At 39.5% G+C, this 23,976-nt stretch overlaps 1 protein-coding gene across 18 annotated transcripts in view; it reads right to left on the bottom strand.

Annotated features, from left to right (window-relative positions):
- The window catches only part of R3HDM1 (R3H domain containing 1), a 104,717-nt gene that overhangs the window by 62,690 nt on the left and 18,051 nt on the right, over positions 1–23,976 (bottom strand). For 17 of the 18 annotated variants that reach the window (XR_008847254.1, XR_008847255.1, XR_008847253.1 and 14 more), the window contains exons 4-7: positions 15,785–15,826; positions 15,393–15,482; positions 10,283–10,418; positions 8,284–8,362 (exon numbers count right to left, since the gene is read on the bottom strand). Coding sequence is in view for 15 of the 18 variants with exons in the window: in XM_056536307.1 (XP_056392282.1) it covers positions 8,284–8,362; positions 10,283–10,418; positions 15,393–15,482; positions 15,785–15,826 (347 nt within the window). In the remaining 3 variants the exon portion in view is untranslated. The remainder of the gene's footprint in view (positions 1–8,283; positions 8,363–10,282; positions 10,419–15,392; positions 15,483–15,784; positions 15,827–23,976) is intronic. The other variant, XM_056536312.1, reaches the window with a different exon arrangement.

Here is a 23,976-nt window from a genome sequence, read left to right as displayed (position 1 = left end):
CTCATAGATTGTTATGTATCGGGTGGGGAAGGGAGACAATAGCGGAAAGGACTGAGTGAGCACAGCAGGTGCCAAATTGTAGTCGTAACAAAGGATTAAGACATCTAGTTCTTAAGAGTGCTGGAAATAGACCGCACTGCATTCATTCATGGATCGCGGCACTTTGGGGTTTAGACAACTTTTGCATAGTTAAAGGACCACAAATGGTCGTCAATCCAGAGTTATTTTAGGAATAAAGCCCAAACTACTAACATCTGCTGGCTGGAAAGCTGGGTGCCCATCACTATGACTGGAGTTACAGCTCCCAGAGGGACTGTCGCTTAGCTAAACCCCAAAGCTTGGATAGGTCATAACAAAGCCCTCCTCATTATATTTTCTTCATAAAAAAAAAAAAAAACTAACTATAAAAAATAAGGATTTGTTTTATTTAAGAAACAGTGCCACTTCTCTTTATGGACTGTGTCAGGTATTGCAGCTCTGCTTTTACCAAAAACATCCATGGACATAGTGACATCCTTTTCTTTTTTCGCCTTTAAGCAAAAATGGCTGACAACAACAGTAGAAACTAATCTCAGCTATACTGGCTGTCACCCAACTTTCCCACAATGCATATACATTTAAACAGGAAACAACAATTTAAGCACAGTTAAAAAAAATAAAATCTGATGACAACCAATATGACCGTAGTTACCAATCCCAAGTGGTTTGTCAGATAATTTTCCGAACGGTGTGAACATCTGTTTGGCCATAAGGAAATTAGGGAGATTTTTAACTGATTAGGTTACGCTAAAGCTTCCAATGTACACACCGAGCACGTCCATAGGATATGCCTCTAGTATGTAACAAAAAACATGGGGGAGATTTATAAAACCCGTCCAGAGGAAAAGTTGCTGAGTTGCCCATAGCAACCAATCAGATTGCTTCTTTCATTTTTGAAAAGGCCCCTGAGAAAAGAAAGAAGTGATCTGATTGGTTGCTATGGGCAACTCAGCAACTTTTCCTCTAGACCGGTTTTGATAAATCTCCCCTCATGTCCCTATATGGTGTACATTAAAGGGGTATTCCTTTAATGTCGCCACGCCCCCTCCCATAGACATGAATGGAGGGGGCATGGCGTGACGTCCTTAGTCCCGGAAACCCAGAGGTTTCCGAAACTGGAGATTCAGCACCCGCATAGAATGCGGGTGCTGCAAGGAGATCATGGGAGGGTCTCAGCAGCGCCCCCCCCCCCCCCCCCCCCCACGATCAGACATCTTATCCCCTATCCTTTGGATAAGGGATAAAAAAAATTTGCCCGGAATACCCCTTTAAGGCAGTATTTTTTCCACTGTATTGATAAGCACTGCTGACCAACTATAGGATCATAAGGAAAAACGAAAAATTGCAAATCTATAGAACACAGTTACGGTACATACGTCATGCTATACATTGGTTGAATGTCTGCACACCTCAAATGTTGGGTGAACAATGACTAGCTAGACATGGGAATAAAGGGAAAGAAACGGCCAGTACATACCGGTTGCCACCCAACGTACCCAGTCAACAAAGGCTCTGTTCACATCATGTTAAGGGCAGGGGCGTACGTTCCATAGTGTCAGACAATGAGGATGCTATAGGACCCGAGAGAGGGGGCACCGTCCTGGTTGGCCCCTATTGATAAGGACCTATAAAGAACTCCTCTCTCCAGGGAACTGCATTGTCAGCAAATTAATGGAGGAGGATTGTGGGTCATGTAAAGCAAAAGGGAATAAACCCCAGACCCTTTTGTCCTGGGGGCAAAATCAGATATTATAGGAGGTCCATATCGATATTTTCTATGGGGTCCCCTGTCTTCTATGTATGCCACTGTTTCAGGGGATATGTTACACCCACAAAGTCTCCCAAAAGTTGGCCCGACCCTACCTATTCCATGACAACGGGTAATGGAAAGGAAAAAGGAAAAAAAAAAAAACATTGGACCTTTCTGTTCTGAGGCAAAATCAGACGCCATTATAGTAGGTCCATATTAATATTTGCTATGAGGCCCCCTTTCTTCTATGTGTGGTGGACCAGGAGAGTTGTGGGGCCTTGGGTGTTGCAGTGATGTAGGTGCAGGGTCTGGTGGTATTAACCCTTAAATATCGTGACGCCAGGGTGAGGTTTTCTTAGTGTTAATGGTCCTACCACCAACCGTCCCAGAAACGGCAGGGAAAATAACGGAATGTCCACAGCAGACTTTATGAATAAACTGAAGAACTTTACTTGAAGATTTTATGCAATAGTCTCTATACATAACAGTGTCTTAAGAGGCAACCGGAATGCAGGTTCCCCACAGGTTTTGCTGGGACTTTGAAGCAATGAGCTTTTTGATGCAGGCCACTGTGCTACTAATTATAATATTTGAGCTGGTAGTAGTCACACAGGATTTGGTGGATTGAGCTTGGTTTAGTGGCTGCTGGTTCTTTCAGGCTTTGGCCTAGATGAATTGAGTTTAGTGCTGAGATACTTGTGCTCGCTTGATAATCTGGAACTAAGAGAACAAATTTAGTGGCTACAGTCCTTTACATAATAAGGGGCTGGACTAAGCTCATTGGTCAGCAAACCCGTAAGTCCTGAACCCAGTGAACTCTGGGTACATCACATGACCCTGGAAGGTCCCCGAACAATAGTACAACCATAATTATAGTCACATGACCCGCTAAGGTCCTATACAGTTATAATACCTATGTATATACATTAAATAATATACAATTTATATGAAGCGACCAGGGGTAAGCCCTGTAGGAGAGCCCTATGAGAATGAAGGGACTCTGGCTGAGGGGACTCCAGACAGGGACAGGACCAGGTACTGTACGCCACTGTTTTAGGGGATGTTTTACACCCATAAAGTCTCCTATAAGTACAGCGGCATACATCGTCCATAGGCCCCTTTTAACATCCATTGGGGCTATAGGAGTTTACAAATCAGTGGTGTAAACATGGCCCAACACAAAGTAGGAATTGATAACTTGACAGAGAGGGACAACTCAAGGACTTCTATTAGTTAGGGATTGTTGTGTTCCTCAAGGGAGGGGTTCTTAATATGGTCTAAATAGTGTTTTCTAACTACAAATCTGATTCTGCCCAATCTAAACCCAAAAGGACCAACAAAAAAATGACATTATGTGCTCCTAGCAAACTTTATCTTAGAGTCTATAACTCAGGAAGGTTGATAACGTCTGTGAAATTCAGCCGTGTTCCCGAGCATTCGGCAGCTAATCTCCGATAATATAAGCAGCAGACTCCAACCACGAGCAGATGGAAGAGGAGAAAAAGCAGAGGCTTTATTGACGCTTCTTTAAATACCAAGAGCCAACAGGTTGGTTGCCGAGCAACAATAATTGAGAGATAAAATATCGGAGCGAAACGAGGATTCTAAAAAAGACTTTAAAAAAAATATATATATTGTCTTGCGGACAAAAACAAATCATAAAAAAAAATAAAAAATCAAATTGACAATTTAAAAAGTTGTGCTGTTTTGCAGAATGCAATCGGATTATTGTATATAAAAAAAATAAGAAAAAAAAGACATAGGTTTAAAAGGGAACGTGTCATGTTTGTTTCTATTTACTATTTGTCATTTTTATTTATTTATTTATTTTTTGTACATTATTATGGGGGCAGCCAACTTGCTACATATATTTTCAACAGCATTTAGTGCAGTGTTTCCCAAGCAGGGTGCCACCAGCTGTTGCAAAACTACAACTCACAGCATGCCCGGACAGCCGTAGAATCCTTTATATATAGAGGTAAGTACTACCTGCCCCATAGGCAACAACAGACAGCAGCTGTCCCATTGACATAAATAAGAAATGTTACTGGGCATACTCTGTGACCTATCAAGAGGTCATTCTACAGGGAGGGGGAGGCTGAGGTCCTATTGTCTTCTCTATCTACTGGTGCCACCCTTTAATGTAATTCTGTAGAGATCACTTTCCAGCAGCATCCCCCTTATCACCACAAACAGAACAGGAAGCCTCAGTTTTAGACCTAGTGGCTGGAATGGAAACTGCAAGATTTCATAATACAATATTAATAGTAAAATGGAAAATTAGGGGGGAAAAATTTTCTTTTTTTATAAAAACTTGATTGGAAAAATATGTCATTTTCTGATTACACATTCCTTTTAGGATTAAATATAGGTAAATATAGGTGGTACGGGGAAGCTGACCCTCTGACACTGGTATAATACGAGGCACATGGTAGAATTGGGCTGTGTTACAGATTTTGCATTGCGGTCTAGGAGATTAACATTACACCTCTGCTTTGATTTACTTAATATTTTGCACAGTACTTGTTTCCAAGGACAATCACCAAAATTGTTTAAACATATACGCATATGAATTGAAAAAGCAACATTAAGTAAAACGGCAAAAAAACAAACAAACAGCGAAGTATTCTAAAAGCAACTGACAAGAGTCCTGTCAATCAACCCAAGCTGGGCTAAAGAGAAACACCGCCCAGATGGCACTTTACCCCAGACTCCAGTTTTAAACTACACTGCTCAAAATAATAAAGGCAACACTAAGATAACACATCCTAAATCTCAATGAATGAACTAATGGTATGAAATACTTTCGTTTTTACATAGTTTTATTCGCTGACAACAAAATCACACAAAAATTATCAATGGAAATCATCAACCCATGGAGGTCTGGATATGGAGTCACACTCAAAATCATAGTGGAAAACCACACTACAGGCTGATCCAATTTTATGTAATGTCCTTAAAACAAGTCACAATGAGGCTCAGTAGTGTGTGTGGCCTCCATGTGCCCGTATGACCTCCCTACAATGCCTGGGCATGCTCCTGATGAGGTGGAGGATGGTCTCCTGAGGGATGTCCTCCCAGACCTGGACTAAAGCATCCGCCAACTCCTGGACAGTCTGTGGTGGATGGAGCGAGACATCCCAGATGTTCTCAATCGGATTCAGGTCTGGGGAACGAGCGGCCAGTCCATAGCATCAATGCCTTCCTCCTGCAGGAACTGCTGACACACTCCAGCTACATGAGGTCTAGCATTGTCTTGCATTAGGAGGAACCCAGGGCCAACCACACCAGCATACGGTCTCACAAGGGGTCTGAGGATCTCATCTCGGTACCTAATGGCAGTCAGGCTACCCCTGGCAAGCACATGGAGGGCTGTGCGGCCCCCCAAAAGAAATGGCACCCCACACCATTACTGACCCCCCGCCAAACCGGTCATGCTGGAGGATGTTGCAGGCAGCAGACCGTTCTCCACAGCGTCTCCAGACTGTCACGTCTGTCACAGTATGTGCTCAGTGTGAACCTGCTTTCATCTGTGAAGAGCACAGGGCGCCAGTGGTGAATTTGCAAATCTTTGTCTTCTCTGGCAAATGCCAAACGTCCTGCACGATGTTGGGCTGTAAGCACAACCCCCACCTGTGGACGTCGGGCCATCATACCACCCTCATGGAGTCTGTTTCTGACCATTTGAGTGGACACATGCACATTTGTGGCCTGCTGGAGGTCATTTTGCAGGGCTCTGGCAGTGCTCATCCTGCTTCTCCTTGCACAAATCAGAGGTAGCGGTCCTGCTGCTGGGTTGTTGCCCTCCTACGGCCTCCACCACATCTCCTGATGCACTGGCCTGTCTCCTGGTAGCGCCTCCATGCTCTGGACACTACGCTGACAGACACAGCAAACCTTCTTGCCACAGTTTGCATTGATGTGCCATCCTGGATGAGCTGCACTACCTGAGCCACTTGTGTGGGTTGTAGACTCCGTCTCATGCTACCACTAGAGTGAAAGCACCGCCAGCATTCCAAAGTGACCAAAACATCAGCCAGGAAGCATAGGAACTGAGAAGTGGTCTGTGGTCACCACCTGCAGAACCACTTGTTTATTGGGGTGCCTTGCTAATTGCCTATAATTTCCACCTGTTGTCTGTTCCATTTGCACAGCAGCATGTGAAATTGATTGTCAATCAGTGTTCTTCCTGAGTGGACAGTGGGATTTCACAGAAGTGTCTGTGACTTGGAGTTACATTGTGTTGTTTAAGTGTTCCCTTTATTTTTTTTGAGCAGTGTAGTAAACAGCACAGCATAAATGTAGTAAACAGCACACCGTAAATCTAAAAAAAATGCACTTTAATTCTGGTCTAGACAAGCCATCTAACCTTTTTCCCCCCAAAAATAACACTTCATCTGTCCATGGGTTGTGTCTGGTATTTAGGCTCAGTCACATTAAAGTGAATATAAAAGCAGCCATAGTTTTCCATTTCTGGACAAACCCTTTTTCTTTAAATCTGTTAAATCAGAATTACACTTAAAAGGGGAACTCTGGTGGAAAACAATTTTCTTTAAATCAACTGGTGCCTGAAAGTTAAATTTGCAAATGACTTATATTAAAAAAGCTTAATCCTTCCAGTACTTCTCAGCTGCTGTATACTCCAGAGGAAATTGTGTAGTTCTTCCAGTCTGACCACAGTGCTCTCTGCTAACACCTGTCCATGTCAGGAACTGTCGAGAGTAGGAGCAAATCCCCATAGCAAACCTCTCCTGCTCTGGATAGTTCCAGACATGGACAGGTGTTAGCAGAGAGCACTGTGGTCAGACTGGAAGAACTACACAATTTCCTCTGGAGTATACAGCAGCTGAGAAGTACTGGAAGGATTAAGCTTTTTTAATATAAGTAATTTGCAAAAGAAAAGACCTCTGGAGCATACAGGAGCTGATGAGTACTGGAAGGATTAAACATTTTTAAAAGTAAAAGTAATTTAAAAAATCTGTTTATCCTTCTTGGACCAGTTGATTTAAAAAAAATTAAAAAATAAAATAAATTAGAAAAAAATAAAAATAGTTTTCCACCGGAGTACAGGAGGGTGATCTCATTTTACCTCAGTCTCTAAAGCAGAAAAGGCTTCTGTATTAGCAGCAGTTTTGCCTCTTCCATAATAGAAAAACAGAACAAATTTCTTCCAAACACAGCACCACCTCTGTCCTTAGTGGGGCATTGCAGCTTAGTTCCTTTGAAGTGAATGGAGCCAAGTTGTTATACCCCATATAACCCAAAGTCAGGGGTGAAGAAAAAATTAGCTCTGTTTCTCTATCCCTGGATAACCCCTTTAACCATACATACATTTTTAGCAATCTGCTGGCAAACGTCACTTGGTACATATGGTTTTGCAGTGATCCTTAGCTTCCCTTTCTAATAAATATTTTATATTAAAAGTCTCTGGTGTCGGGACCCTTGGTGATTTATCTGCAATCTAGATAGGTGGATTCAAGTACAAGTGTTCTATTTCCCTGCAGTGCCCCCACAGGTGAAATGAGGAATTACACAGTTCCCCATAAGATCACAGGGGGAGATTTATCAAAACCCGTGCAGAGGAAGAGTGGTGCAGTTGCCCATATCAACCAATCAGATTGCTTCTTACATTTTCCACAGGCCTCTTTAGAGGCCTGTGGAAAATGAAAGAAGCAATCTGATTGGTTGCTATGGGCAACTGCACCACTCTTCCTCTGCACAGGTTTTGATAAATCTCCCCCACAGTGTTGCCTGTGGGATGCATGGACACGACATGTCCTCCGGAGCAGGAGACTCTCCTTCTAGTCACCCTTCTAGCTCTCCATCCTTTATTAATTAGCATTCCTTAATAGAATTTTTAAAAATGAATCTTCTCACCCAGACAGAACTCCATTGGGGACCCATGGCCTTGAAGACCTCATACCAGAGGGCACCTAAAGATATCCCTGTGTGACCTTCCATCACACACCTACACCAAGGTTAATTCTAAAGCACTTTATTTTCTATACGATCTTTAACTGTCCTTCTTACTGCACAGCTCCCTTGGGTTTTGTGGAACATCTCAATGACAAGCGGGGCCAGATTCACCTTGGAAGTACCTTGCTTCATCACAACGACTACAGCAAAACAGGCAAACCCCAATAGAGAGCTAGAAAACACAAAAGTTTTATGTAGAAGAGAACAAAGCCTTCTGAGAAGACGCTTATCCTCGGCTTCCCTCCCCATAAGCAGATGTTTCCTGCCGGTTCATGATGACTAGCGGTAATATTAGTGTCACAGACTTGTTTTTTTTTTAAATGAGTTTAGATGGCAGAAGTAATAAAAACGCAGTGCGGGAGACAGTGAAGGTTATTCCGCGTGTCACTTGAAGAAACAATTTATTTCCCTAAAGAGATTTGGTTCAATATTTATTCAATTTATAAAAGTGCAGAAGTCACCAATGTCATAAGACTGTCACATATTCCCAGCAATAAAAGAGGATCAACTTCACCTACCTGGGGTTACTCTTCAGCGTATTCACCAGAAACTCATGGAGGTCTATGCCGGTGGAATCTGTGTATTCTTGGCTGGAATCTGTAGGATGAATGAGAAAGATGATGAAACGAAGATGTCATGGGAGCAAAGCAATGAACAGGCATTCATTCTTGAATTTGCCTTAGGAATATGGTGGGGTAACTTTTTGGCTTGCTCCCGGTAACACACGGATCTTTTCTGAACTAGTTTTTGTGGCTCAAAGTCAATGGGCTTCAGGTGCAAAAAGTATAACTATCCATGTTTCTCTCCATGCACCCAGATCTGAGCTCTCTTCATCTATACACACTTACTGTATAGATGAAATACCCACAAGCATTCACCATTTGGATGCCTCCAAGCATTGTCCATCTAAAGGGCTCCTACCATAAGCACAGACCATCTAAAAGAGCTCCCAAGCACTGACCATCTAAAAAGGGCTCCCACCACAAGCACTGACCATCTAAAGGGCTCCCACCACAAGCACTGACCATCTAAAGGGCTCCCACCACAAGCACTGACCATCTAAAGGGCTCCCACCACAAGCACTGACCATCTAAAGGGCTCCCACCATATGCACTGACCATCTAAAGGGCTCCCACCATATGCACTGACCATCTAAAAAGGGCTCCCACCACAAGAACTGACCATCTAAAAGGGCTCCCACCACAAGCACTGATCATCTAAAGGGCTCCCACCACAAGCATTATCCATCTAAAGGGCTCCCACCACAAGCACTGACCATCTAGAAAGGGCTCCCACCACAAGCACTGACCATCTAAAAGGGCTCCCACCACAAGCACTGACCATCTAAAAGGGCTCCCACCACAAGCACTGACCATCTAAGGGCTCCCACCACAAGCACTAACCATCTAAGGGCTCCCACCACAAGCACTGACCATCTAAAAGGGCTCCCACCACAAGCACTGACCATCTAAGGGCTCCCACCACAAGCACTGACCATCTAAGGGCTCCCACCACAAGCACTGACCATCTAAGGGCTCCCACCACAAGCACTGACCATCTAAGGGGCTCCCACCACAAGCACTGACCATCTAAGGGGCTCCCACCACAAGCACTAACCATCTAAGGGCTCCCACCACAAGCACTGACCACCTAAGGGCTCCCACCACAAGCACTGACCATCTATAGGCTTCCACCGCAAGCACTGACCATCTAGATGCTCCCTTCCCACAAGGACAGACCATCTAGAGGCACTGAATAACTAAAGGCTTAACTCTCACAAGGACTGACCATTTGGAGGCTCTCCTCCCACAAGGATTGACCACCTAGATGCACTCATCACTTTCTCCATTGTCTGGCTGGAACTACAATCCAAACTTATTCGAGTTTTTTCGCAGTCATGACAACTTTCTAGGCTGAAAAACTACATTGGTTTTTATTTATTTTTTATTGAAATATTTTTCTTGTTAGTGATAACTCAATTCCTATAAGGGAGATGTCAAAAGTTTCAATTGGCACTACCGTTAAGCTGGCACAGTCTGCTGCACTTAGAATATTACCCATAAAAAAGTGTAAGAACCATTTACAAGGGATTTCAAAGAATACTTCATGGTGACACAAGCCTACCATTATAATGGCTTCTATCTTTAGCTTGGGAGTTCCCACTGTGCATGCAGACCTGTCTCTTGAGCAATTTCTTCTGTGAGTTTTATGCAAATGACGGCACTATTTATAAAGTGACAGTCTTCACGGTTAATAAGTTTGCACAGTAATTGCACTGTCAGCCCTATAATTTAGGATATGCTACAAAGCTGCAATTTGGGTATCAAAGGCCTTCAGAAGGGCTACCATGGGGGATCCAATAAGATTCCACCCCTTAAAGATCAGTTTTATTAACCAAACAAAGGTCCTTTTTGCTACTAAAAAAAGGGAAGAAATTACAACTAAGAAGAACTAAGTCTCTTCTACTACTAGGGAGCAACCAACTGCAGAAAAGAAAAAAAAAAGTCGTCCACAAACCTCTAGAAAGCATTTTGCGCGTGGACTTTTCATTTCCTTTTTCCTTTTCAGCTTCATCTTTGGAAGGTTTATCCTCTTTTCCAGGGGAAGGTGCAAGCTGGATCGATATTGTCTCCTGGAGGTTTGGGATGGGCTCCTTAAAATAAATAGAACTCTACATTGGTACAAAATGAATCATGATATCAATTTAAGTGGATGAGAGAGTCTCCACCAAGATGGTTTTACCATCACTTCTGCAGAGATCAAGAGATGTATTTAGAACACAAAACCTTGCCAGAATGTAGAGAAGCCCCAATGGGAATTTTTTTTTTTTTTTGGATAACATACTATCTACTGCATTAGTCATCACAAGAGTCATATTCCAGATAAGTCAATAAAAATAAAAAAAACTTTCTAGAACATGGAAGAGGGACAGGCTACCATGCACTGAAGTCACATTATTTAGTGTAAGTCAATAAAAAAGTAGCTATATGGTTGTATGTATCTGGACAATAGAGGGCTACAGTTGCCTTATAAATAGTGCCAACATGGCGGCTACTTGTTTCAAGGCTTACAACCTTGGTATCTTATGTATTCCGACAGTCCTAAATATTCTAAGGTCAGCCAGCTAAGAAACTATACATGCAGTCAGGCACCATCCAGTTCCTACTATATTGTGGTCAAACGTACAAAATAGCCAAGAACCAGGTCCTTAACTCTCCCAAAAGAAAGCATATATGGATTCTAGCCAACATGGCAACTTTTTGTTTAAAGGTTTACAACTTAAGCAACTCAATGGGGGAAGATTTATCAAAAAACTGTGCAGAGGAAAAGTGGTGCAGTTGCCCATGGCAACAAATCAGATAGCTTCTTTCATTTTTAAAGAGACCTGTGAAAAATGAAATAAGCAATCTGATTGGTTGCCATGGCAACTGCACCACTCTTCCTTTACACACAGGTTTTTGATAAATCTTCCCCCGATGTATTTCTACAGTCCAAAATATTGTGTAAGGGCAGCCAGCCAAGGAACTCTAGATGCCCCCAAGCACCATCTAGCTACTACCATATTGTGGTCAAAACGTACAAGAAAGCCAAAAACCACGTTCTTGACTCTCCCAAAAAAAAAAAGCATATATGATCTGGCCAACATGGCGGCTACTTGTTTCAAGGCTTACAGCTTTAGCAACTCAATGTTTTTCTACAGTCTTAAATATTTTAAGGTCAGCCACCTAAGGTACTCTAGATGCCCCAAGGCACACTCTAGCTCCTACCATATTGTGGTCAAATGTACAAGAAAGCCAAGAACCATATTCTTGACTCTCCCCCCCCCCAAAAAAAAGAATATATGATCTGGCCAAATAGACCGGTTCCAAAAAGCTGTTCTCCGATGATTATTTTATAAGGCACAAAAATTAAGAAAATAAATGGGTAGTATTGAAGTTCTGAACCCTCTTTCGATTAAAAAAAAAAAAAAAAAAAAAAAAGAAGATTCTTATATCTTAAGAATTTAGAAGACCACATGGTTTAAAAATCGAAATCTTATCAAATTTATCTAACCCTTGCCTGGAGAAAGTTGGGCTTTCTTCAAATATTTTGGCAAAAACATTGGGATCCACCAACAAACACCGTATTAGTAAAGCCTCTCGATTCCCTACACGTCTATCTAAGCCCTATGGTCTTCTTAGTCTTCATTTCCCCAACCACACCGATTCGCAAAGCTCTCAGACGAATATTTTATTTTATTTTTTATTTTTAAAGCAACGAAAAGAACATCTACGACAAGAAGCCACCTTCAGCCAAGCAGATCACGTCACTGGCGTTCGACAATAAAAAAGTCAAGATAACACTCGGAAAACTTTGAGTAATTGCAGTTCAGCCTCTATTCAATCCAAAGCAGACATCCATTAACCAGCCCGTAAAACCTACATGACATATTAAAAGCACATCCTACCTAAAAGCCTGGGCAATACACAGGGGGATAGTCAGGGGAAGCAGAAGTTTAAATCTTAGTACCACAAAAAGCCTATTGTTTGCTGCAAACACAAAAAGCCCCAACGTAATACGACCAACATATGTTCTGAACACTAGAAAAAAAATATTAATTTCCATGAAATAAAAAAATAAAAATAAAAATGTAGAAATATAATTTCGGAGTCATTATAGATCATATGTTTACAACAACCGCTCCTGTTTATTGACACATTGCTGTGATTTTGTCTCGAAAGCCGCGGTTAAGTAAAATACGGGTCAAGACCGGAACGTGAATAATTAAACTCCGATATTAAGGCTTTATGTAAACATACAGAAATCCTTGAGTTAAGCTTGAGTCATCTTAACCATATCAGTCGCTAGGACAGCGTTTCCCAACCAGGGTGCCTCCAGCTGTTGCAAAGCTACAACTCCCTGCATGCCCGGACAGCCAACGGCTGTCCGGGCATGCTGAGAGTTGTAGTTTTGCAACAGCTGGAGGCACCCTGGTTGGGAAATATTGCTCTAGGACAATCAAAATACCGATTCTGATGGATTAGTTCTCGACTAGAGAAATGTGTTGCTACAAAAGCCAAGCGACAACCACCCAAAACCTATAATGTTGCCCATAAAGATTGTCCTAAATTTTCCTGTACAGACAGGGGTGGATATTCCGCAGACACGGGGCACCAGCAGAACATATCGGCACTAGGACCGCACGGCTATGTGCAGTCTCCATAGACAGCAATGCATTTCCGAGCAGATTCCGCAGAAAGAATTGACATGTCAATTCTATCTGCAGAGGCCTAAATCGGAATTTTAGCGGCAGATGTCTCCACCGTGTGCACGGTGCAGAAGAATCCAGTTGAAAACAATAGGACTTAATTTTACTTCCGGATTCCGCTTGGAAATTCTGCCAGAGCAGGAGAAAATAATGACATCTTATTTCTTAAAGGGGTACACATTTTTTTTTTTTTTTTTTTAAATCAACTGGTGCCAGAAAGTTAAACAGATTTGTAAATGACTTCTATTAAAAAAATCTTTATCCTTGCAGTACTTATCAGCAGCTGTGTGCTACAGAGGAAATTATTTTCTTTTTGAATTTCTTTTTTTGTCTTGTCCACAGTGCTCTCTGCTGCCACCTCTGTCTGTGTCAGGAACTGTCCAGAGCAGCATAGGTTTGCCATGGGGATTTTCTCCTGCTCTGGAGAGTTCCTGATACAGGCATCAGGTGTCAGCAGAGAGCACTGTGGACAAGACAAAAAAGAAATTCAAAAAGAAAAAATAATTTCCTCTGTAGCATACAGATGCTGAAAAGTATTTATAAATCTGTTTCAAGGGATACTCCGGTGAAAACCTTTTTTCTTTTAAATCAACTAGTGGCAGAAAGTTAAACATATTTGTAAATTACTTCCATTAAAAAATCTTAATCCTTCCTGTACTTATTAGCTGCTGAATACTACAGAGGAAATTCTTTTCTTTTTGGAATGCTCTCTGATGACATCACGACCACAGTTCTCTCTGCTGACGTTATAATAATAATAATAATAATAATAACACATTATTTATTGTTGTCCTTAGTGGGATTTAAACCCAACTCCCCAGCACTGCAAGGAAGCAGTGCTAACCACTGAGCCACCATGCTGCCCTTAGCATACATCTGCTATGCACGGTTGCTAAAATGGACAGAGATGTCAGCAGAGAGCACTGTGCTCGTGATGTCATCAGTGTTCCAAAAAGAAAGGAATTTCCTCTGTAGCATTCAGCAGCTGATTAGTACTGGAAGGATTAAGATTTTTTAATAGAAGTAATTTACAAATATGTTTAACTTTCTGGCACCAGTTGATTTAAAAGAAAAAATATTTTCACCGGAGTACTCCTTTAACTTTCTGGTAACAGTTGATTTAAAAAATAAAATAAAAATATTATTATTATTATATTATTATTATTATTATTATTATTATTATTATTATTATTATTAATAATAATAATAATAATAATAATAATAATGGTTTTCCACCAGAGTTCCCCTTTAAACAGATATTCTAAACTTTCAAGAGAAAAGGAAAATTTGGTACTTAAAAGGGGTATTCCAGGAAAAAAAAATGTTTAACAGATTTGCAAATTACTATTAAAAAATCTTAATCCATCCAATAATTATCAGCTGCTGAAGTGGAGTTGTTCTTTTCTGTCTGGCAACAGTGCTCTCTGCTGACACCTCTGCTTGTCTCGGGAACTGCACAGAGTAGAAGAGGTTTCTATGGGGATTTGCTTCTACTCTGGAAAGTTCCCGAGACAGGTGTCATCAGAGAGCACTTAGACAGAAAAGAACAACTCAACTTAAGCAGCTCATAATTACTGAAAGGATTAAGATTTTTTTAATATAAGTAATTTACAAATCTGTTTAAATTGCTGAAGCTAGTTGATATATAAAAAAGTTTTTTCCTGGAATACCCCTTTAACAGTCCAAAAAAAGCAGAGCAACAACCCATTGAAGACCTGTAATGTTGTTCTTGGAGGTTGTCACTTTGATTTCATGTGCATGAATCTAATCCAAAATAGTCTAGATTTTATTTTACAAATTAACCCTTAGATAGGCAATATTTTAATTTAGATTATGAAGGGGTGGGGTGGGGGGATTTCCAGATCCTTTTCTAGTTTGTTTGCCAATTTGAACAATTCTGTAATTACAAAATAATAGTCTACGAAATCTGAATATATGGCTTAAAATAAGGGCTGATCTAAAGTCATTACGTTCTTGGTACGTAAATAAAATACTGTATACTGCATATATTGCGCGACTACCCAAAAGGTTTCTCATTTCGTGTCATATTCCGCCTCTCTCCCACAGCAGTCATGTATTGCTCATAACCAACACAGTCATTTCAGTAGGTCAACCTGCAAGGTCACCCTCATATTAACTTAAAAGTCATGCTGCAATATTGCAAAATACATCAGGATTCCTAAATGCCTGACAACACATAATAGATTTACAAGCCTCGGCCCTGTGGTAGGTTGGTGGAAACATTACTATGGTGGAATGGGATAAAAAAAAAAAAATATATATATATATATATATATATATATATATATATATATATATATGTGTGTGTAATAAAATATATATATAAATAATTCAGATCCATGAAAACATATCCATTACCTGAAAGTCCAAGGGGGTATCAGCTGTGGAAGGAGGAGGCGACTCTTCACACACAGCCAGACTCCGCACTAGCTTTAACTTTGAACTTGACTAAAGTGAAAGTGATTTACAAAATGACTACATAAGAAAAGTAGTAAAACTATTTTCTTTTATTTTATCGTATTTTTGCATTCAGTGAGCTCATAAAGAATTTTCTGCATACATTTTCAAAAGAGCAAACAAAAACATCACACATTACATAAATAAAAAATAAAAAAATAGGTATAAAAATTACAAAAAACAAAGCAGCCAAAATAAAGGCAGAAACAAAATGTGCATTAATGCCAAGAACGCACACAAGAAATAAGGCAAAAGAGCCATGGAACATGCTAGAAACAAGCCCGCTACTATACCTTAGACCTTTTTCCTGTTTGCCCCAGAGGCTGAACCGAGCGCTAAAAAAGAGTAGGTACAAGAATAACAGATCTAATTAACAAAAGGACAACTACAAGATAGAAAACAAATATTAGTAAGCAGGTAACAACACAACAACACATAGAGGAGACGCACAACTACAGTTAGATTGATGTGTTTAACTGGGCCCAGTTATTGAGCAACAAAATGAAAAAAAAATTCCCCAACTCCCTCCCCTACACAACAAGGAAGATACCACTGGGATTCATGACAAGGAAAAAGCCAAGATCATCAATCATAATTACGAGGCCGGGCTAAATTAACCTTTCCAAGGTTTCCTTTCAAGGCAAAAAATTTCAACAAAATAAATAATAGACAAATAAAAAAGGCAACTAAAAATACAAAAACAATTCTTGATGTATTCTACTTGGAAAATTGATAAGACTGTGTCACTTATTTCATCTCGGTTCATCCGCTAAGTATGAGAAAATGTTCTTACACCCCCCACCCCCACACTTCTTTTTTAATAAGTCAGGATGTGCAGAGAAGAAGCCAATCTATTTATTTGCACTTTTCAATAGCAATAAGCAATAAGCCAAAAGCTTAATAACATGTTTTGATGGTTTTATTATTAAGCAGGTTTTTGATGAATAATAATTACAATGCCAATTTTCTTTTGCAATAAAAAACACATATACATATATATATATATATATATATATATACACACACACACACACACACACACACACATTTTTTTTAGCAATTAAATTTATTCGTTTAAATTAGCATATTTAAATATTCCAACCAAATGAAAAAATTGAAAATGCTTGATTTGTGTCTTAAGTCTTAAACGCTATGTGAATAATCAAGTTACTATAAAAAATAAACTCTACAGATTAAAAAAATAATAGAATAAAATCCAAATATAATGAAAAATAAAATTAAACTGATGGATTCTAAGAAAATACTGATCTCAGATATTGACTCTGTTCCCCTCCAGAGCCTTGAGATCTAACCCAACGACCTATACTAAAGCTTATTTTTAGTTTTCGTCGAGCTATATGTAACTACAAAAATACATTATAATGACACAGCCACTTCAGGCTCGAGTTGGCGCCTTATTATAAAAAAATAAATTCTATTCTTACTTATTGCATTTATTCGATTTGTCTCTTCATAACTGTGATACATCCAGATTGGGAGGTTAGTGCGATAAATCTCCCTGATCATCGGATGTGCGCTCTCCAACTTAAACTAATTCCAGAAGCATGATGTCTCAATTTCGAAGCCAGTGTTGAGGAAAAAATACCGTATAGCCTTTCCCATATTACAGTGAGAAATGAAATGTCAAAGAAAGAGATGTCTTCAGACACGTTCCTCGAGGCTGTACAGCGCAAGATTCTTGCAGTAGTAACCTGTTCTGTTTGATTTATGTGATTTCTTTAGACTCCAATTTGCTCTTAAAATACTATTATTTTTATACTACTATACTTTTTTTTTTTTTTTTTAAGCAATTTGCTCTAAAAAAAAAAAAAAAAAAAAAAACACATGAGAATAAGATAACATTTTAAGAATGTCAACCAAAAAATTAATAATTTTTTTTTCTTTTATTCTAGTAATTCTTAGTTACGCTCAATATCCTATGTGGTACAGAATAGACAAAAGATCTCATAATGTCCAAAGACAATAATAAACAACATGCCATGTATACTAAAGGGTCCTGGGTATCTAGGTAGGTTGTAGGTATTACTTCCGTTTTGGTCAAGACATCAAAGGAGAACCTTTATAAGGGCCATGTTTGATCCTTGGGCGAACAGTTAAAATGAACAATTCCAGCTTTAGCATGTACGTTCTGAATATATATATTGGTTTATTATATGAAGTTGATAATAGGTGGTGCCCTCTGACACTAAGGAAACCAAGACGAAGAGATAAAATCTAACCAATTTGTTTTATCCGACCCTCCGTCACCGACATCAGATGTTGATTGAAGATTCAACATCTCCCATAGACATTTGTCAGGAGTTCTGAAAAAATAGCTTGGACTGAAAGACAAGTGACTAATGCACATGAATAATGTAACTGGTCATGTATATAGACCAGACTCAAATCTCTAGCGTATTTAAAAATGTTTGGTTATTGATGTTTTACAACCAGTGGTTTGGTAGCTCTTAGTGTCCCTCCCAAGCTGTAGACACTTGGCACCAGTGGTATCATTGTATAAGACTGTAGTCACACAACCATTTTTATAAGATTCTGAAATTTTGGATATTATGGAGCTCACAATAGAGTGTATGAGGTTAACAGAAAAATCTTGCACCTCACCAGTATAAAATGGAAATTCTAGAACATTTTTTAGTTTTATCAGTCCTCAGTATACCCCTCAATCTTTACACCTAGGGGTACACTGAGGACTGAAAGCTTACATTTTTATATATTTTTTTTTTTTTAGAATTTCCATTTTTACAAGAATCTCAAAAAAGTAAGAAGGGAACATTTCCAGGATTCCATTTTCTGGGGATATCATATACGAATCCGGCAAAGCCAAAAACTACAAAGCTTTAGGAAATTCTACACCAGGGTTCCAGCCAACCATATCTCCGGCACCTGGATCCTGGTTCAGAATTATGTAACCTGTATGTGACACTGCATTCAGGTTTGTGGATTTGATCATTTTAACTACTTGGTGTTTTTATACTATAGCCGAGTACCCGGCGTTGACCAGTTTTTCCTTCCCAATCCTTGTTGTGGAGGAAAAGCCACAGAGGAAGCTTTTGACTTCAAATCCCGTCATCATATATTGTTGTCATATCCCGACTTCCCATCCAGTCCTCCCATCCCGTCCTCATATCCCGTCCCGTAATACGTGTACCAGGTATTGAAATATCTCCAGCCGTATGGAAGTTATGTGGGAACATACATTTCCCATTGATTTGCATGGGACTTAAAACAAAAACCCTGAATCTCACAAATGGGGGTAGTTAAGGGTTAAATTAACTATCCTATATTTTAAGTGGACATATAAGTAACATGTGACCAAGTCTTATCGAAATATCTCCAGCTGTTTGGAAGTTATGCAGTAACATATATTTCCCAAAGATTTGTATGGGACTTTAAACAAAAATCCAAACCCTAGCAAATGTGGGTGAGTAAGGGTTAAATCACCTATCCTATGTTTGTTGTTGACATATAAGTAACATGTGGCCAAGTTTCATGTTAATATCTTTAGCCGTTTGGACGTGATGCTGGAACATACACACATACACACACACGTTGAGTTTATATATTTCCTATATGGTTGTTTTCAATTCTTTTATGTAAGGTTTTATAGTGCAAAACTATATTGAAAACCAACCACCTCCTCAATGGAGTATAGGACGGTTTTCAATGAAAGCTTAAAGGGGTTATCCAGGAACAGAAAAACAAAGCTAATCTCTTTCAAAAACCACTCCCTGTCTGTCTCCAGGTTGAGTGTGGTTCTGCAGCTCAGTTCCGTTGAAGTGAATGGAGCCAAGTTGTAATACCCGAAACACAACCTGTGGACAGACGTACAGCTGTTACTGAAAGAAATTAGCTCTATTTTTCTATTCCTGGATAGCCCCTTTAAAGTTTAGGTTACTATTAATTCCCATTTAACACGCATTGGAATGCGATCTCAGTTTTGATCCATACAAGCTAACTTTTGTGTCATTCAATGGGATAGTAATCCAGAAGTTCCCAAAAAAAATAAAAAAAAAAATAAATAAAAAAAAAACACAGCTCCCATGGAACTCTACTTTATATACACAATCTCCCTCTGATTATGTTATGTCTGATATTATTAGACTCCTATGCAGAGAAATGGACAGATTTCTGGGCAATGCCACCGCTTACCTGGCCAATAACTCAAGATTGCAGCGGGTCTCAGGCGTGAGACCCGATGCGATCAGCAACTTTTTACATTTCTGGTTGACCTATCAAAAGTTCTTTATAATGACAGTAAGGTTCTAAAAATAAGAAAACAAAAAGAAAACTAAAACTCTGATTTATTCCCAGCCCCCACCCCTCCTCTTCTGCGCAGCTTCTCAATAGCCACAACAGTAAATGCAGCTAGTATAGCTAACACAGAGGTTGTCACTTACTCCTAAATCTGATTTCACCTAAAGAGTCAAGGAAGGTATTAGCACTTATTTAGGACAATTTATCCTTTCAGATGTCTAAAGCCGAGTTCACAAATATCCGGCTCAGGAAACCGACCACAACTAATGCGACAACTGATGCCACAAGGTGATAGCAAAGTTCATTAGTTGTATATGAGTCTGACACAGTGTAATTTGTGTAGGCTGGACGGAGGAAGACATGTTCCCCTGCCTGGCATGTCTAGCTATCCGGCATCATGATTAAGTAGCCAGATAAATCCAACCAGTCCAATTTAAATGACCGGGATCAGTTTTATCATCAGTTTTCCCTACGAAACATTTCTACTGCGCTGGAGGGAAACTTTGTCAGATAGCTGGATAGATGTGAATGGGGACTAAGGGGAAAAATAGTGACAACTTCTGTAAGAAACTGTAAAGGCCATAATTTCCTATTGTTATTGAAAACTTGACAACCGAGAGCTTGATCACACTTCCGTTGTGCTCCGGTAAATGGAGCTCCATAGGCTTGTCCATCGTAACGGCTTGAAAAAAAAAATAATAGTGAATGTCCTTTTTTGTCCAACCAGTTTCGGTAAAATTCTGGATACCAGATGGACCCAATTCAAATCAATAGGATCTATCGGGACCCGGTGGTGTAAGTTGTGCTCTGACCTGGTCTGGGTCGGCTAAGCACAAAAACAAAACAAAATAAAAACCCAAAAAACAGCCTAACGGACCCAGAATGGGCTGGAGCACAACAGCAGTGTGAACTTCGCTTTAGACAGAATTTGAAAGAGCTCAATAGAAGAGAACAGCTCAAGTGTTTATAACCTTTATAGGGAATGTTTTTGGCACTTGACTTGTTTTACATTTACATTATCAAGTGCTTGAAAGATACAAACAGTCATGTACACTAGCATCTAGAACATTCATGAAATGGCATTATAATTAAGATGCAGATACTAAAGAAGCCCTAAGGGGCTCCAAACAATTGCAGGCCTGTGTATCCACCCCCATCTAGAATTTACAAACACGGACCAGGCAAGATCACTTCCTTCAGCCCATCCCAATGAGCGTAATAAGAGCCAGACTGCCGGAACCCCCGATGCTCAGTGAGCGTTCAATTTCCCTGCAATGCCACCACAGGGGAGATGAAGAATTACACAAGTCACATTAAAATCAAAAGGCTGACCATGTAACGAATGGACATGCTGAGACCTCCACAGTGAGACATGGTCATTGTACCCGATCTAACTAAAAGAGGATGATCCTGAATTACCTAAAAAAATTTTAAAAAAAAGTATCCAAAAAGGGTTTTTCTAAGCAGTAGAAGTCCTTTACGTTAGGGGTCAAAGAGTTTGTCACTTGACTTGTAGGTGTCCCATAATAAACATGAATGTTTTTTTTATGGGGGCAAAAGCGGCAAGTGACTACGTGTCCAGGGCAAATAACCTAGATGTACATTTTGTGATGGCTTCAAGGTAGCTTGCAATTGCACCCCCCACCCTATAGCCCAAAACTGATGTTGAACTTGCATTTTCCTTATTACTGTATCAAACATGACATGGCACTGGACAAATGAATGGTTTTTATTTTGAATTTTTGAATTTTATTAGTTTTTTGGTGGTGGTGGTGGTGGTGGGGGGGTGCATTATTTATGTTAAAGATGATCATTTAAAAAATTGCCATAAAGGTTGCCATTTCTGTAATTATTCCCTGTTTTTAGTTTGTTTCTTAAAGAAGCCTACAACGCTAGGTCACTATATATTAAATCTTTTAATTACATGCTCCTCTAAAGGAAACACCCTAACACACTTGCAAGCTTGGAAAAACTGCTTTGGGGTCTACGGATTCTCGCGGAGTAATGAAGTGGAAACGGTTCGGTGTCAATCAAACGCGGCACTGCAGTGCAGTTGAACGTTTTTGTAATTACGCAGAAAATTGAGGCGGCGGAGTGAAGGTTTGAGTGTGTCACTGTCACCGTTCATGGCATATAGCTTGGGAACATCTCTAGCTAAATTGAAAACAGCAAGAGTTTCTTTTTCTTCTTCTCCCCCGTCTCACTCTTCTCTGTATCCACAGTCAATTGGAAGAACAGTAATTGAATCGAATGTGATTAAAGGGGTTCTCCGGGATTACGCCAATAGAGTCCCGACATCTAATTTTCTGATTTACGAATATATTTTCTTTGAAGATTTGGCCTTGAAATGCAGATATTCCAAAGCACAGAAGCAGAAGAAACAATATGATTTGCTCTTATACTCAGGATTGATTGGTTATGCCTGGTTTGTATTCACAGAACATATAAAACAAGGTCATAGATGGTACTGCACTGTACAGAGTGACCTACAAAATGCCAGAAATCCATTACGAGATAAGGGGGTGCTAGTAGGATGTCTCTATAGGGGAGTGGTCTCCAAATTGCCGCCTTGTAGAGGTTGCAAAACTACAACTCCTAGCATGCCCGGAAAGCCGTTGGCTGTCCGGGCATGCTAGGAGTTGTAGTTTTTCAAAATCTGGAGGGCCGCAGTTTGGAGGGCACTGCTATAGGGCAAAAAGGGGGGCTGTGTGATCTACCCTACAAGTACATCAACCAGCATCATGAGACGCCACAGACCCTTAGGCCAAAAGTCTCCAACAACCAGTGGCTCAGGAGCCACGTATGGCCAACGACTTTACCATAGACTTGCCATAGGAGTCCCGAGTTATCAGCATCAAAAAACACCATTGCACACTTATTATATTTGGATTTTATAATACTAGTGTCAAATTCCGATCGGTGAATGACTTCTAATTTCTCAGCTTTTCATATAGATCTGCATTAAGGAGTTCAACTTGGCCCAACAATACCAAACCAAGTTGAACGAGGCTCAGAAGAACGCTTGCAAATTAATTAGGTCTTATTTCTCTACATTTTATATAGATAATTTTGGCCCAACCATACCAATGAAGTTGAATGAGGCTCACAAAGCACAAAAAAGTTGTGGACCTCTGGTAGAATAGTTAAGATTGTCGTATTGGTGTTTGATTCTTTTATGTGGATCTGAGTCTGATGGAAATGTTAGTTTTATATCATTATATCCGTTCTTAACCACAGAATCAGATTTTACTCGTAACTGAGGCTTTATAAAAATTAGCTTTAAAAATAGTTAGCTGAAAAATAATAAAATTAAAAATTAAATATAATATAATATATTTTTTTATACTATTTATATATATTAAATCACACACACAAAAAAGTATGTATATATATATATATATATACACACACATTTTTTAAAAATTATTTTTTTCAACAAGCCACTGGAGGGAGTACATTTATGTTATAACGTAAAAAAATAAATAAATAAGCAAATCCAGCATTAAGTGAACAATGAGGCCTTGCCATGAAATTAGTAATGACTTTCTACACACCGCATTAGTTATGGAAACAGAATCCCAGCGCCCCCTCACTGAGAAGCTGCTCCGCCAGTGAGGGGGTTAATATAAATTACATAAGGAAATTGGAACTTTCTAGATTGTTAAAGGTTAAGGTCGAGCATACAAACAAAAAAAAAAAAAAAAAAATTTTTACAAAATCTATAAAAATAATAGGAAAAAAAATGTATGCGCAGAAATTTTTGGGGAGGAAAATGTACATTTACCGTTACAAATAAAATCACACTTTTACATAATTTGCATTTATCATCTTAACCCATGGCCTTAAAAAAAAATCCATAAATTGAAGTAGTATAGCGTAAGGAACTCCTTTTTTATATACAAATATCAGCTTTTTAGGTTTATGATAATAAGAACAATAATAAAAGATATTATTATTTATACAGCACCAACAGATTCTGCAGCACTTTACCTCATACCTCATATTTTTTCACCATCTTTTAGGATTTTCCTCTTTTGTTATAACTATTTAGCACTATAAACAGGTTAATACACAAGCTCATACAGGACTTGCGGGAAAAAAATAAAAAAATAAAAAAAACACCAGTAACACATCAGGGGCTACATGTTTTAAAGAATGCAGCACTATATGGGATGAACACTGATAATTGAAAGGTTAACCCTCGGCCGTG

This window comes from Hyla sarda, chromosome 8 (assembly GCF_029499605.1).
Source record: "Hyla sarda isolate aHylSar1 chromosome 8, aHylSar1.hap1, whole genome shotgun sequence".
NCBI classification, from domain to species: Eukaryota; Metazoa; Chordata; class Amphibia; order Anura; family Hylidae; genus Hyla; species Hyla sarda.
This window is presented reverse-complemented; position numbering and strand designations above follow the sequence as displayed.